The 13652-nt window shown below is 44.8% G+C and overlaps 1 protein-coding gene across 1 annotated transcript in view; it reads right to left on the reverse strand.

Moving 5' to 3' along the window:
- KEL (Kell metallo-endopeptidase (Kell blood group)) overlaps nt 1-13652 on the reverse strand; it is a 590619-nt gene that overhangs the window by 54270 nt on the left and 522697 nt on the right. Inside the window, exons 12-13 of the mRNA XM_078655679.1 lie at nt 8677-8754; nt 2826-2926 (exon numbers count right to left, since the gene is read on the reverse strand). Of these exons, the coding sequence (XP_078511805.1) occupies nt 2826-2926; nt 8677-8754 (179 nt within the window). The remainder of the gene's footprint in view (nt 1-2825; nt 2927-8676; nt 8755-13652) is intronic.

Consider the following 13652-nt stretch of genomic DNA (forward strand, 5'->3'; position numbering starts at 1 on the left):
TATTCAATTTGGAGGCAAATCTCCTGTTGTCTGAGGCGTCTTCGCGGAGGTGCCGTATGTGACAGAAAAGTCCTGTTTGCGACTAATGTACAATCCACATGCCAAGAGGCAGACATTAATACACAATCAACACGGCGCAGACACAGGCAATAATGTACAATCCACATGCCCAGAGGCAGAAATTAATACACAATCAACACGGCCCAGAGGCAGGCATTAACGAACAATTCACACGGCCTAGAGGCAGGCATTAATGTACAATCCACACGGCCCAGATGCATGCATTATTGTACAATCCACACGGCCCAGAGGTAGGCATTAATGTACAATCCACACTGCCCAGAGGCAGGCATTAATGTACAATCCACACGGCCCGGAGGCAGGCATTAACGTACAATCCACACGGCCCAGAGGCAGAAAAAAATATACAATCTACACAACCCAGTGGCAGACATTAATGTACAATCTACACGCCCAGTGGCAGGCATTAACGAACAATCCACATAGCCCAGAGGCAGACATTAATACACAATCCACACGGCCCAGAGGCAGCCATTAACGTGGAGTCCACAGGGCCCAGAGGCAGACATTAATACACAATCAACAGGGCCCAGAGGCAGGCATTAACGAACAATTCACGCGGCCTAGAGGCAGGCATTAAAGAATAATTCACATGGCCTAGAGGCAGGCACTAATGTACAATCCACATGCCCAGAGGCAGGCATTAATACACAATCAACACGGCCCAGAGGCAGACATTAAGGAACAATTCACACGGCTTAGAGGCAGGCATTAACGTACAATCCACACAGCCCAGACACAGGCACTAATGTACAATCCACATGCCCAGAGGCAGACATTAATACACAATCAACACGGCCCAGAGGCAGGCATTAATGAACAATTCACACAGTCTAGGGGCAGGCATTAACGAACAATTCACACAGCCCAGAGGCAGGCATTAATACAAAATCAACAAGGCCCAGAGGCAGGCATTAGTGAACAATTCACACGGCCTAGAGGCAGGCATTAACGTACAATCTACACGGCCCAGAGGCAGAAAATAATATACAATCTACACAACCCAGTTGCAGACATTAATGTACAATCTACACGCCCAGTGGCAGGCATTAACGAACAATCCACATAGCCCAGAGGCAGACATTAATACACAGTCCACACGGCCCAGAGTCAGCCATTATCGTACAGTCCACAGGGACCAGAGGCAGACATTGACGTACAGTCCACAGGGCCCAGAGGCAGACATTAACACACAATCAACACGGCCCAGAGGCAGGCATTAATGAACAATTCACGCGGCCTAGGGGCAGGCATTAATGTAGAATCCACAGAGCCCAGAGGCAGACATTAATACACAATCAACACGGCCCAGAGGCAGGCATTAACAAACAATTCACACAGCTTAGGGGCAGGCATTAACGAACAATTCACACGACCCAGAGGCAGGCATTAATACACAATCAACACGGCCCAGAGGCAGGCATTAATGAACAATTCACACGGCCTAGAGGCAGGCATTAATGAACAATTCACACGGCCTAGAGGCAGGCATTAATGTACAATCCACACAGCCTAGAGGCAGGCATTAACCTACAATCCACACGGCTTAGGGGCAGGCATTAACGTACAATCCACACGGCCCAGAGGCAGGCATTAACGTACAATCCACACGGCCCGGAGGCAGGCATTAATGTACAATCCACACGGCCCAGAGGCAGGCATTAAGCTACAATCCACACAGCTTAGGGGCAGGCATTAACGTACAATCCACACGGCCAAGAGGCAGGAATTAACGTACAATCCACACGATCCAGAGGCAGACATTAACGTACAATCCACACGGCCCAGAGGCAGTCATTAACGTAAAATCCACACGGCCTAGAGGCAGAAAATAATATACAATCTACACAACTCAGTGGCAGACATTAATGTACAATCTACACGCCCAGAGGCAGGCATTAACAAACAGTCCACAGGGCCCAGAGGCAGACATTGATGTACAATCCTCATGGCCCAGATACAGGTATTAATTTACAATCCAAACGACGCAGAGGCAGGCATTAACGTGCAATCCAATAGGCACAGATGCATTCATTTGCGTAAAAACCACACGGCCCAGAGGCAGGCATTAACATACATTACACACAACCCAAGGGAATGCATTATTGTGCAGTACACAGCGTCCAGAAGCAGGCAATATTTCCCTAAACCCTGAAGCATGCATTAATGTGCAATCCACACAACCCGGAAGGAAACACAATTCACACTGCATAGAAACATTAATTAATGGTGGGTCAACACAGCCCAAAAGCATGATTAATCCTCATAGCCCAGTGGCATGATTTAACGTCAAACCCACACAGCCTACAGGCATGCATTTATTTACAATCCGCATGTCCCAAAAGCATAGACTGATGTACAATCCACACAGCACAAGACAGTGGGCAACCTGCATGAAGACAATGTTGCACCTGTACCTGACAGTGCAAAGCTTTAAGAGGCACAGGCGTTGCAAACCCATGATATTCACTGCTAACATGAGATAACACTGGACTTCAGAACATAGCATAAAGCAGCATAACGCAACATAACAAAATATAACAGTTTAGAGTGGTATAGACAGCATAGCATAGCAAAGCCAAGCATGGACTAATATAACAGCCTAGAAGTAAACTGCATAATATAACGTATCATACATTTGGATATTGAGAAATGTAAATGTTTATTCTTATGCCAATGAAGATTACTCTTATATTTTCTACCAGTCTCAAGAGCTCTGTAAGGATTGTCTAATAAACACATACCTGTCTTGTCCATGATGACTCGAGGTTCCAAAGTGAAAACTTTCCCTGGGGGTGTTCAGCTTCACCACATTCTGGAAGAAGGTGTCCTCGCCAAGATCAAGCTTAAACAAGAGAAAAAGAAGTAAACAAGAGGGGAGCGCGACTGAAGGTTCCCAGGAGCAAGACAGAGCGAGGAAGTCAGGTGGAATGGAGCATAAACTCAAGCATCCATTGTGTTACAAGGCAGAGGCTCTAATAATGCAGTCTCTTTTCTTTCTGTTCATTGCAGAAGGACTAATAGCCTATGTAGTTTCCTCCCCTCTAGGTGGGAATGTAGTAAGGAGATTAAACTACACCTCTACTCCACCAAACTCAGTGATGGGAAAAGGAAACACCTTTTTTATACAACCCTCACCCACTCTAGTGGTGTCATGCTTCATCATCGGGTTCATCCAGACTCCTAAAGGTCAGGGTGGGGTCAACCATTTTCCAGGGAGATTTTTGAAGTTTGTTTTTCTGGGGGTTATATACTATTAGATAAAAATTCCTCATGCATCCCAAGGTATCCCTTTAATTGGGATGTATGACATTACAACGCATGCTTTTACCACGCATGCCTTTACAACGCAGTTTTTACAACGCATGCTGTTACAACGCATAGGGCTTTGGGGTGCTGGATAGTGAATAGTTTAATTTACTATTCCAACTCCAGTCCCCGTGGATAGTAGGGAAGGTGTTGGATAGTAAATTAAATCCTTTCCCTATCCTAGAGCGCCCCCCAGCGCAATGCGTTGTAATGACATGCGTTGTAATAGTTGCGTCGTAAAGGCACTGCGTGGTAAAAGTTGCGTTGTAAAGGATGTTTCCCCTTTAATTGTGTGTGTGTGTGGGGGGGGATTAGAATTGTAAATATACAGGGCGAGCAGGATATTGTGATCCTTTGACCCTAATGTTTCGAAACGCAGAACGACTACATGTGTCTACATAATGCATTTTGTGTTAAGCTCTTCGGAGCTCATGACAAGCCCAGCTCATCTTGAGTCACAGTGGAGCTGTGCTCATGACGAGCTGGGCTCGTCATAACGGCTGCCCGCCGCCCACGAGCAATTAATTCCCCACCTGTGCGGTAGAATTAATCAGTGGGCAGGGTTGTGACGAGCTCAGCTCGCCATGAGCACAGCTCAGCTGTGACTCATGACGAGCTGGGCAAGTCACGAGCACTGCGGCGCCATGCTCACCCCCCCGCCCCCGCACAGTGGGGGAATTACCCCCGCAGCAAAGGGGTTAAAGAAGGAAATAACAAAATACAACCAATAACAAGGTAGGAATAGGGCCCAATCCCTGCTGGCTCTCACTCATTTTTTGTTGCATTGAAAAGTTAAGCACAAGCCCATGAGGCAATGACAAACGCTTATGATGCGAAGTTTCTAGTTTGTTGATTCATTGCTGGAGCAGCTAATGCCTTGGTATCAATGATAAACTCCGTACTGTGCACTGAGTGTATTGCACTCTATAGCATGTTAGGAGGGATCGACCCTACTTTTCCTGCCTTTACAATTATCTCAAGAGGTCTAGCCCAAATTTGCCAACAGCTAGCAAGAGTCGTAGTAGTTACACCATTACGGCCGACTCAAACTTGGTATCCGATTTTACTGGAGTTATAAAAGGATTACCCAATCCTACACCTGGTCTTACAAGAAATTCTGAAAAACCCACTGGGTTGGAATTACATTTTGGTCATACAGAACATATCGCAACAAATGGCATGAAATCTATCAGGAAAATTTCAGATATGCCAGGACTTTTGGAAACTGCTTCAGGATACATCAAGGCATCTTGGGCCCCAGGTACTCCACAAGGATACAGATCAGCTTGGGGGACGTGGTGTCGCTGCTGTGTGGGAAGGGGCGCGGATCCCTTTTCAGTGGCTATACCCAGATTTCTAAATCTTCTAGCCTCTTTGGCAGCTGGCCAGAAGTCATTCAGGATTATTAACAGATACAGATCAGCCATTGTGGCAGGGCATGGCAAGGCAGAGTGTCAATCAGTTGGTGAGCATCCCTTAGCGTGTAGAATAATGCAAGGAGTGAGTTTCTTGATTCCTCCAAAGCCCAGGTATACAACTATTAGGGACTACATTTGTGTCAATCAAAGGCGGATAAGTATTATCTTTCAGACTATTACCTGCTAAACTGGTAATGTTATTGTGTCTGGTGTCTTTCCAGCTGGTGTCAAGTTTGAAGGCCCTGCTTATTACTAAACCTCAACGTGGAACTCTGCTCCACTCGTGGAGTTTGCAGAGTTTCTTGCACTCTGCGAGAGGCGGAGCTCGCGGAGTCCCGAAAAACTCCGCTTCGCGCAGCGGTGTGGAGTTATTTTCTTTGCTTGCGTTCACCAACGTCAACGAGCGAGTAAAATCAACCTCCCGGCGAGCTTTTCCCGTCTTCGCGATCGTCAAAATCAAGTTAGCAGATTTCTCATTGCGAGTGGTCATGTATGCTCGCGACCGCTTGCAATGAGAAACTGCTTGTTCGTGTTGAGAAAGCTGCCGCTCGAGTAAAAAGTCTACTCGAGCGGCAGAAAAGAGAAAGAAGGGACCGCATGCGCTGTGCAAGGTGCTTGTGCTGTGGACAAGCATCCGCACTCTGCAATCACCGCAAGCGGCATTTTTTCTATGGAACTACACCACTTGCAGAGCTCCGCGTAGCGTGACTGAGTTTTTTTTGCACTTCGCGTAGCTCTGCGAAGTGCAACTCCGCAAACTCCGCCCAGGGTTACTTATTACAGGACTGAGTTTTTCTCCTGATGATGCTCATTTCAATATAGCAAGACATAAAACATGCTCATCTACTTATATTAAGTTTCAGAGTTTCCATTCACATTCGAAACTGTGCAGTAAGGTGTCTTTGAAGGTATGTAGAAGTGACTAAGAATTTAAGGACAGAAGCCCTTGACCTACTAACAGCTCTATGTAGACCATGTATTCCTTTGCCTTCCACCGCTTTAGGTTGGTGGGTTACTTTGGTGCTCCTTTGGTTAGAGGGGCTCTGGCTTCTAAGGCCTGCTTGGGTGAGAGACAGACTGGGAGATATCCTTAGAGCAGCAGGCGGGTAAAGAGTTTCAATGTTAAGACCTTTTATTGTAGGACGGTAGGTCAGGCAGTTGTGAATATGCTTTGAACATGCATAATATGAGCCTCTGCCTTGGAATAAACCTGCAGATTCTCCTAGCCAGTTATGCAGGAAAGTCTTTATTTTGCTAAAGGCAAAGAGAGGATTATTAATCCACCTCTACATTGTCACTCACAATACACCTGGGATCTTCAAACTAGTGGGTGGGCCCCCCTAGGGGGCACAAGAGATTGGGGGGGGGGCAGGCTGTGGCCGAAAGAAGCTTTATGCTGATAACGGGGATTTGTTTTAGGCTGAAAAAATGAGCAGCAGTGATCTGCTCTGCAATGGGCCATCACTAACATCTTTTGTATGTATATCCTGGCCGGGAGAAAGTGTCAAAAGAGAGGGACTCCAAATATCCTTTAAAGAACCCCACACGCATTTGTAATAATCACACCGTTGATACTTTTACACGTTAGTAAGGCCTGCCTGACCTGAACAGTATGTTTGGCAATCATGTATTTGATTGCATTTTTAAAACAGTGGTGACATAACTGAACTGCAATGTTTACATAATTCTAGACTGATTTAAACATTGCCAATTTAATATAATTGTGAAAAATTCGGAGGTGGGCAGATGATTTGTTTTTCATTGAAGGGGCGCGGCATTAAAAGGTTTGTAGACCACCTGCCCTAGACCATATCACTCCAGGCCTAGATTTACAAAGAGCTTGCATCACTGTTGCATCATGCAAGTCGATGCAAGGCAACGCAAGCACTTGAGTCAGATTTACTAAAGCCACGCAAACCCACCTTGGGAGCTTAGTACATCTGGAGTAAGGCAAGATAGCACCAATTGCTGCCTTGTAAGGGCCTTCCATGGGTAGAGCATCAGTGTTCCACACTTCCACTCACGGTTTTTAACGCATTCCCAGACTTGCTAAGACTGGTAAACCTGGGATTGCGTCAAAATGCTGCGCCTTCCCAGGTGAGGTGGAACGAGGAGAAATATGTTTATTTCTCCTCGTTATTTCCTCTTTCTATGTGTGTTGCAGCATGCAGCCTGCATAGAAAGAGGAAAATGCCTCTGGGAATTGTTTTTGCATAGGTAGCTGTACCTTCCTGTGCAAAAACAATCCCGCCTGTGACACAGTCACCCTTGCACCTTGGCGCAAGGGTGCCTTGTGCAGGAATGGGTCATATCTTAGTAGTGTATAGCCCATTCCTGCTCTCTCCCTGCCACGCAGCGCAGGAAGTTGTCTTGGTGCGTTGCGGGATGTTTTAATGAATCTGGGCCCGGATTTCATTTCAGTGCCAGTGACAAAGTAGGCATCTGCATGAAAAGCCAAACCATGGCTGGACGCTGTTACATGGACCACAAATGGACACATGAAACTGATTCTGGACAAGGCTAGGAAGATTTTTCTCATTTGTTTTTTCTTGGACTTTTCGTATTATTTTTGTTCCTAAGAATCATCCGTGGACTTTAATTCACAAACCAAGAAAAGAGGTGGTGTCAGCAGTTATTGGGCCCTATAACTCTAGGCCATTGTTGATTACATTTTGTCATTGCCTGCTTTAATCCAAAATGCATTATGGTATATGAAGTCCATTGAAAACCTGCAAGTAGACAGTACGCAAAGAGACTGCACAATAAGCGCCTCTGTGTCTTTAATAAAATCAGGACTTTGTGTCACAATTAGCTAGTTGAATCTGCAAAGAACATGCAATGCACAACACTCCCCGGTGACTTAGAGTGCCCACAAACACACCAGGGGGTGATTATGATGGCGAAAAGACTTCCGCCATCGAACATATTTTTCCCACCGCCAGATTACGATGGCGGCGGGTACCACGGCGAACGGAAAGTTCCCAGCACCAAGTGGCAGGCACGGCTTGGTGCCTGACACGTGTTGCAGGGAAATGCTGTGCGTGCCCTTTTACCACTGCGGACAGCACTGCAGCCAGCGGCACAGTCTTCAATGTGAAAAGGCCAGGTTGCCCCCGCCAGTATTGCAGGCGCATGCTAATTGGGCCAATGGGACCGCCGCACGTCTGCGGGTCAGTCCCATCACCGTTATGGTTGCAGGTGGACTGATGTCCGCCCGCCATCATAATGAGCCCCCTGGTGTCTCCAGCACTTGAACGGAGCCAAGAACCAACTGTCTTGTTACACGCTTAGTTTTCATGTAATACAGCCCAACATGAGGAGGCTGTGGTGCTGTGGGTACCAGTTCCAGAGCTGTATCTTATGGCTCAAGTCTCTTAACGAGTAACGCTTGTCACTCACTGATCTGCTAGGTGGATCTAAGTGTAATTAGAAAGCACTGCACTCTGTAACCAACTGCATGCTGCAAAATGCATGAAGGATCCAAACAGCGTAAGAAGCGAACAATGAAAACCCAATAAACAAGCATTGAAAAGGGCAGCTGGGTGAACAAGCAAAGCCACTGACAGGGCAATGTTGACACAAATGTTAATATACATACAAGCTTATGATATTTTCTGTAACAAATCAAAAGGTTGACTGTCGACAGAATCGTATTAGGTGGAAAAGAGTAATCTCTGAAGCTGGTCAATGCCACTGGGCACTGGGCATCCCCTCTCAGTGGGTGTATACTCTATCCAGGGGCAGTGTTTCTCCAGCTAGAAATCTCAGCCTTAACTGAGCTGCTGAGCAGGTGGTATTAGGTGTGGCAGGAGGCTCCTGGTGCCTGAGGTCTGGGCGATGGGGATCACAGCCCCTCATTCACACTCACCTGGTGGTACTCACGCTCCAGTAACGCGTCATCCATGATCCACAAAGGATAGCCAATCTTCACGGCAATAGACTGGAGCTTGGAAAGGAAAGAAGTGACTGCAATTATTTTAAGAAAAAAACAGAGGCAAAGCCAACCACATCTTTAAACAAGCATTGGTAAAAACCAATCAGTTTTCGGTGGCCTCCAGCCTTATGGCAAATCATGTTTTGTCATGGTTTTTACAAAGCTTTATTGCTCCGGAAGTTGCCGGGCCATCATCAAATCTAAAAAATAAACATTGGCTAAAGGCAAACATTTTTTTTTTGGGTCTCCCAAAAGTACAAATTACCATAGTATTCCCTGGTACTGAAGTGAACTACTTTGTGTCTAGATCCTTTCCTTGTGAAAGTAAAAGTGCAAAAAAAGTAAAAGTGCATCATGTCATAAGGAAGTCAGCCAATGGCTGAAGTGGGCTGATTCAGAGCTCAATGATGCATGCTGGAGTGGGTGAAAGAAAAATGTGAATGAAGCAACCACACACTAATGGATGAAGTCTGATTCAAAACCCCTATAAGTAACTATGCTATAAATACTTTAAGAAAAATCTAAAGTGTCTTAGTTACCACAGAACTAAAAAAAAAAAACGTTGGTCTGGTATTGACTGCCAGCCTCTTCCATTTAAGAAAGAAGGGGACAAAGGAAAAAGGCCAGCAAGGGAGGGAGGGAGGGAGGGAGGGAGGAAGGAAGAAGGAAAGAAAGTTAGATGGAAAGAAAGAATGCATGAATGGAAAAAGGAAAGAAACAAGGAAAGAGTGCAATAAGGAAAAAGGGAAGATATCACAAATGAAAGAAAGAAGGCAGAAAGAAAGATAGAAGGAAGAAAGGAAATAAATATATCAAAAAGGAAAGAAAGAAGGCAAAAAAGAAAGGACAAAAAGAAAGGCAAAGGAAGGAAAAAAAATAGAAAGAAGGAAAGAAAGAGGAACAAATGAAAAAGACAATGAATGAAAGAATGAAAAAGGGAAGAAAGAAGGAAAGAAAGAAAAAGCAAAGAAAGAAGGAAAAAAGCAAAAAAGGAAGAAAGAAGGAAAGAAAAAGGAACAAAAGCAAGAACGAAAGAGAAGGGAAAAGAAAGAATTAAAGAAAAGGGAAAAGTCAAAAATGAAAGAAAGAACACGAAAAAGAAAACAGACAGAAAGAAAGATGGAAAGAAGGCAACAGAAAATGAAAGATAGAAGGCAAATAAAGAAAGAAGGAAAGGATGCAAAAAAGAAAGAAGAAAAGAAAGAAGGAAAGAAAGAAAAAAGGGAAGAAGGCAAAAAAGAAATGAAGGAAGGGAAGAAGGCAAGAATGAAAGAAGGAAACAAAGCACCTATATATAGGTAAGAAGGAAAGAAAGAAGGCAAAAAGGAATGAAAAAGTAAAAAGGCAGAAAAGAAGGAAAGAAAGAAGAAAGAAAGAAAGAAAGAAAGAAAGAAAGAAAGAAAGAAAGAAAGAATAAAGAAAGAAAAGGAAAGAAGGCTCACAATATAAAGTATTGGATACTAAAACCCAAATTTCACCACAGCTGTGCTTAAATAAAAGTGTTACAAGTGTACTGCAAATAAAGCGCTATAAGGTTTGGCCTTTTGCCAAGACAAAGTTTAATAAAGAACCATTGGGGAATTTGAGCACAGGACCACAATCTGTTATGCTGTGAAGTAACAGCGGTTAAATAGATAAACAAATGCTAGTTTCAAAGGAATTTACAACAGCATTGGCAAACAACAGGAAATGATAAGTCTGGAATGTACGCTGTGCTTTCATGAAGAGCTGGTAGAAAGCATCCTTCTATCAGAAAGGCACCACTAAAGTAATCATAAATTAAAACCACTGGAGGGAGCTACCTTGTGTGTAAATGAGCTCATTGTGAAAGAGAAAAATTCAGCCACTCAAAGCGCAATTAACCAGTGGCTGAAGTAGGCTGACCCATTGCCCCATGCTGTACGCTGTACTGGGCGGAAGCAAAATGTGAGTGACACAAGAACACACCAATGGATGAAGAGAGGTGGTTGAAAACCCCTTTAAGTATGCATAATATACACTTTTCATAAAATTAAAAGGTTTTGGCTAACTCTAGACCCTAACATTTAACGTAGAAAGTAGGCACTTTAGAACATGTATAGTTAAAACTTAGAACTCTGCTCCTTTAGGCGTGAGCAGGAGAGAAACCATGCTATCTAGCTAGAGATACAATCCTGTCCGTTCCCACTGTTGTCTACAGCAGCGGCCAATGGGTTTGTTTATCTGTAGTCAGTCAGTCAGTCAAAATACACTTTATTCGATTTGTTAAAAATCATAAAAGGCATAAAAATTACATACAAAGTTAAAATAGGCAATTCATGAATGTACAAAGTCAGTGCTAAGCCCAAGTAAACATTTACACTACAAATTACACGGAAATACAATCAGTGTGGGCAATACCATAATTAGTATAATGCATTTGGTGGCACATGTTTATTCTTGATTCTGAAAGTCGCCGCTAAGAAACTAGCCACACAGTAGATAATGTGAGTTTTGCTCAACATCTGGAGGTGAATTAGTGTGGGCCTAACTTGGATAAAGTCGGCCTCCCTCAAGATAGGTAACAAATATTTTTTCCTTGCACCCGCATAAAACCCAGAAAACATCATAAAATGCAAGGTATTTTGACAGGAATATTTGTCACAATTGCAGGGAGGAGCCTCATCAGGTTTGGCCCAGGATTGATAGCAACCCAAAGAAAGGTGGATCAAATTAAATCTAAACTTTGTCAATAAAAATCTGTGTAGGGGTTTGGTGACAATTTTGAGATAAGGCGAGAGAGAAGGGGTGGTGGTTAACATGAAGTGTGATCTTACTGAGACTTTCACTAGTTCCCTCTCCTCTCTGGCCAAACATGCCCTCTCCAAGAAGTGATTCTTGAACCATTTAAACATCCTCTCTCCTGATATTAGATGGTGACAAAAAGAGTTCAGGTCTCCCTAGATGTGTAAAGGTGTTTCTTAGATAGTTCAACCAGGGTATTTTCATGGCGTGATCCAAAGACAAAACATCCGACAGAATTGCGTGGTTCAAGGTAAGTTCTAAGTTGAGCCATGTTTTTGCCCAGAATACTAGGGGGGGCCAGTTTCAATCTATCCGTTATATAAACCATGCCCACCTCAGAATGGATTGAGAAGGTGGGGGAGGACTTAGGGATAGACAAGAATTGTCTTAAGAGCCCATTTTCTACCCTTTGGATATTATCTTGGGCAACGTGACCCCACAAGGCTGACCCATAGGTGGCAATGGGGATGCATTTGCTATTGTAGACTTTCAAAAGGGCCTCCATCGGCCTAGCCCCTAGCCTTTTTGAAAAACCCATCAAGGCGGACGTGGAACGGGCCAGGTATAAGCTCTTAGCCTTAATCTGGGGAGCCCACGACCCCCTCTCGTTGAACAGGACCCCCAGATAAGGGAAGACGGTAACCCTTGAAACCACCTCACCCTTGCAAATAAAGGTTTTAGTTTTAGGCTTACTTCTCTGTTGGCCAACCACCATCGAGTGGGATTTTTTTGCATGACTCTTAGGTCAAGTTTCTCTATAAAGGACCCAAAAAGATCCAACAGTGTCTGGGGAACATTACCAGTGTGCGCTATTAAAACTGCGTCGTCCGCGTATAGGAGAGCCCATACAGTGGCTCCTCCTACACGCAGAACATCCGCCCCTGCTGCCTCTAGATGTTTTCCCAGCCCGCTAATGTAAATAGTAAAGAGAAGGGGGGCCAGGATGCAACCCTGGCGCACCCCTTTCTCTGATTTAAATCTAGACGTGCACCTGCCTTCCTTGGTGACCCTAACTGTGGCAAATAACTCCTGATGAAGGGAAGCCATAAATTTAACCAATGAGGGGTAAATTCCCATCTTCAGTAAAATGGACCACAACTTGGACCTATTTACCAAATCGAAAGCCGAGGAGAGGTCCATAAAGGCCAGAAAAAGGGACCCCTCCTTGGCTACCGTGTATTTAGAGATTAGAAGGTGCAAGTTAGAACATTGGTCCATGGTGCCCCTCTTCTCTCTAAACCCATATTGTATGTTCGAGAGCCCCCCGCAGACCTCTAAGTTGGCCCTTAGCTTGACCAAGAGGACTCTGCCTAAGATCTTAATGGCAGAGTCAAGGAGGGAAATAGGTCTGTAGCACGCTGGGTCGTCAAGCTGCCCCTTTTTAAAAATTGGCACGATGATTGAGGTTGCCCAGGTGGTAGGGAATGCATTATCATTGGCAGCACGAAAGACATTCGTTAGCACCTGTGCCCATAGGTTCGGGTAATGTCTATAGAGGTCGGCCGGTACACCATCTGGCCCCGGCGCCTTGTTTTTCGAGGTCTTTCACCACTTCGTCCTTATCAAAAACTAAGGGGGCGGGATCAAGGGCTACCATTGGGCCGCAGAGAGCGACGCAGTCAGGGTCACCATATACTTCTTTAAAAGGAAGAAGCCACCTCTCATCAGGGATGACCCAGTCGGTGACTGCATTTCCTGAATCTGCGAAAAAGGGCTGATTTATTGCGGCCCAAAATTGTCTGCTATCTCGTAATACGTCTGTTGCCAGTAACTTATCCCAAGCATCCCTTTTAATGGCGTTTTTTCTCCCATTCGTGGTTCTTTTGTATTCCCTCCTCAGGTTGGTAATGAGGGCCTTGTTTCTCGGGGTGGATGACAGGGCATGTTTAAGGAGCCTGTGGATTCTCAAACAATTAGCGTCAAACCATTTATGGGGCTTTTCCCTTCTCTGACCCTGGTTTGACGTTAGGTCCATCGAGATCTGTGCCCAAAACAGCTCAAAGGCCTCTATGATTTCTAGATTGGGAGCGTTTTGGTCCAGACAAGTCGCTATATAACCCTTGATTTTGGGGAATAAATTAGCGGGGAAACCTTCCGGAACCACCATTCCCCATTTGAGCCTTCTGCCCTGGTCTGAAGGCACCACA

Source organism: Lissotriton helveticus, chromosome 7 (genome assembly GCF_964261635.1).
Source record: "Lissotriton helveticus chromosome 7, aLisHel1.1, whole genome shotgun sequence".
Classification (NCBI taxonomy): Eukaryota; Metazoa; Chordata; class Amphibia; order Caudata; family Salamandridae; genus Lissotriton; species Lissotriton helveticus.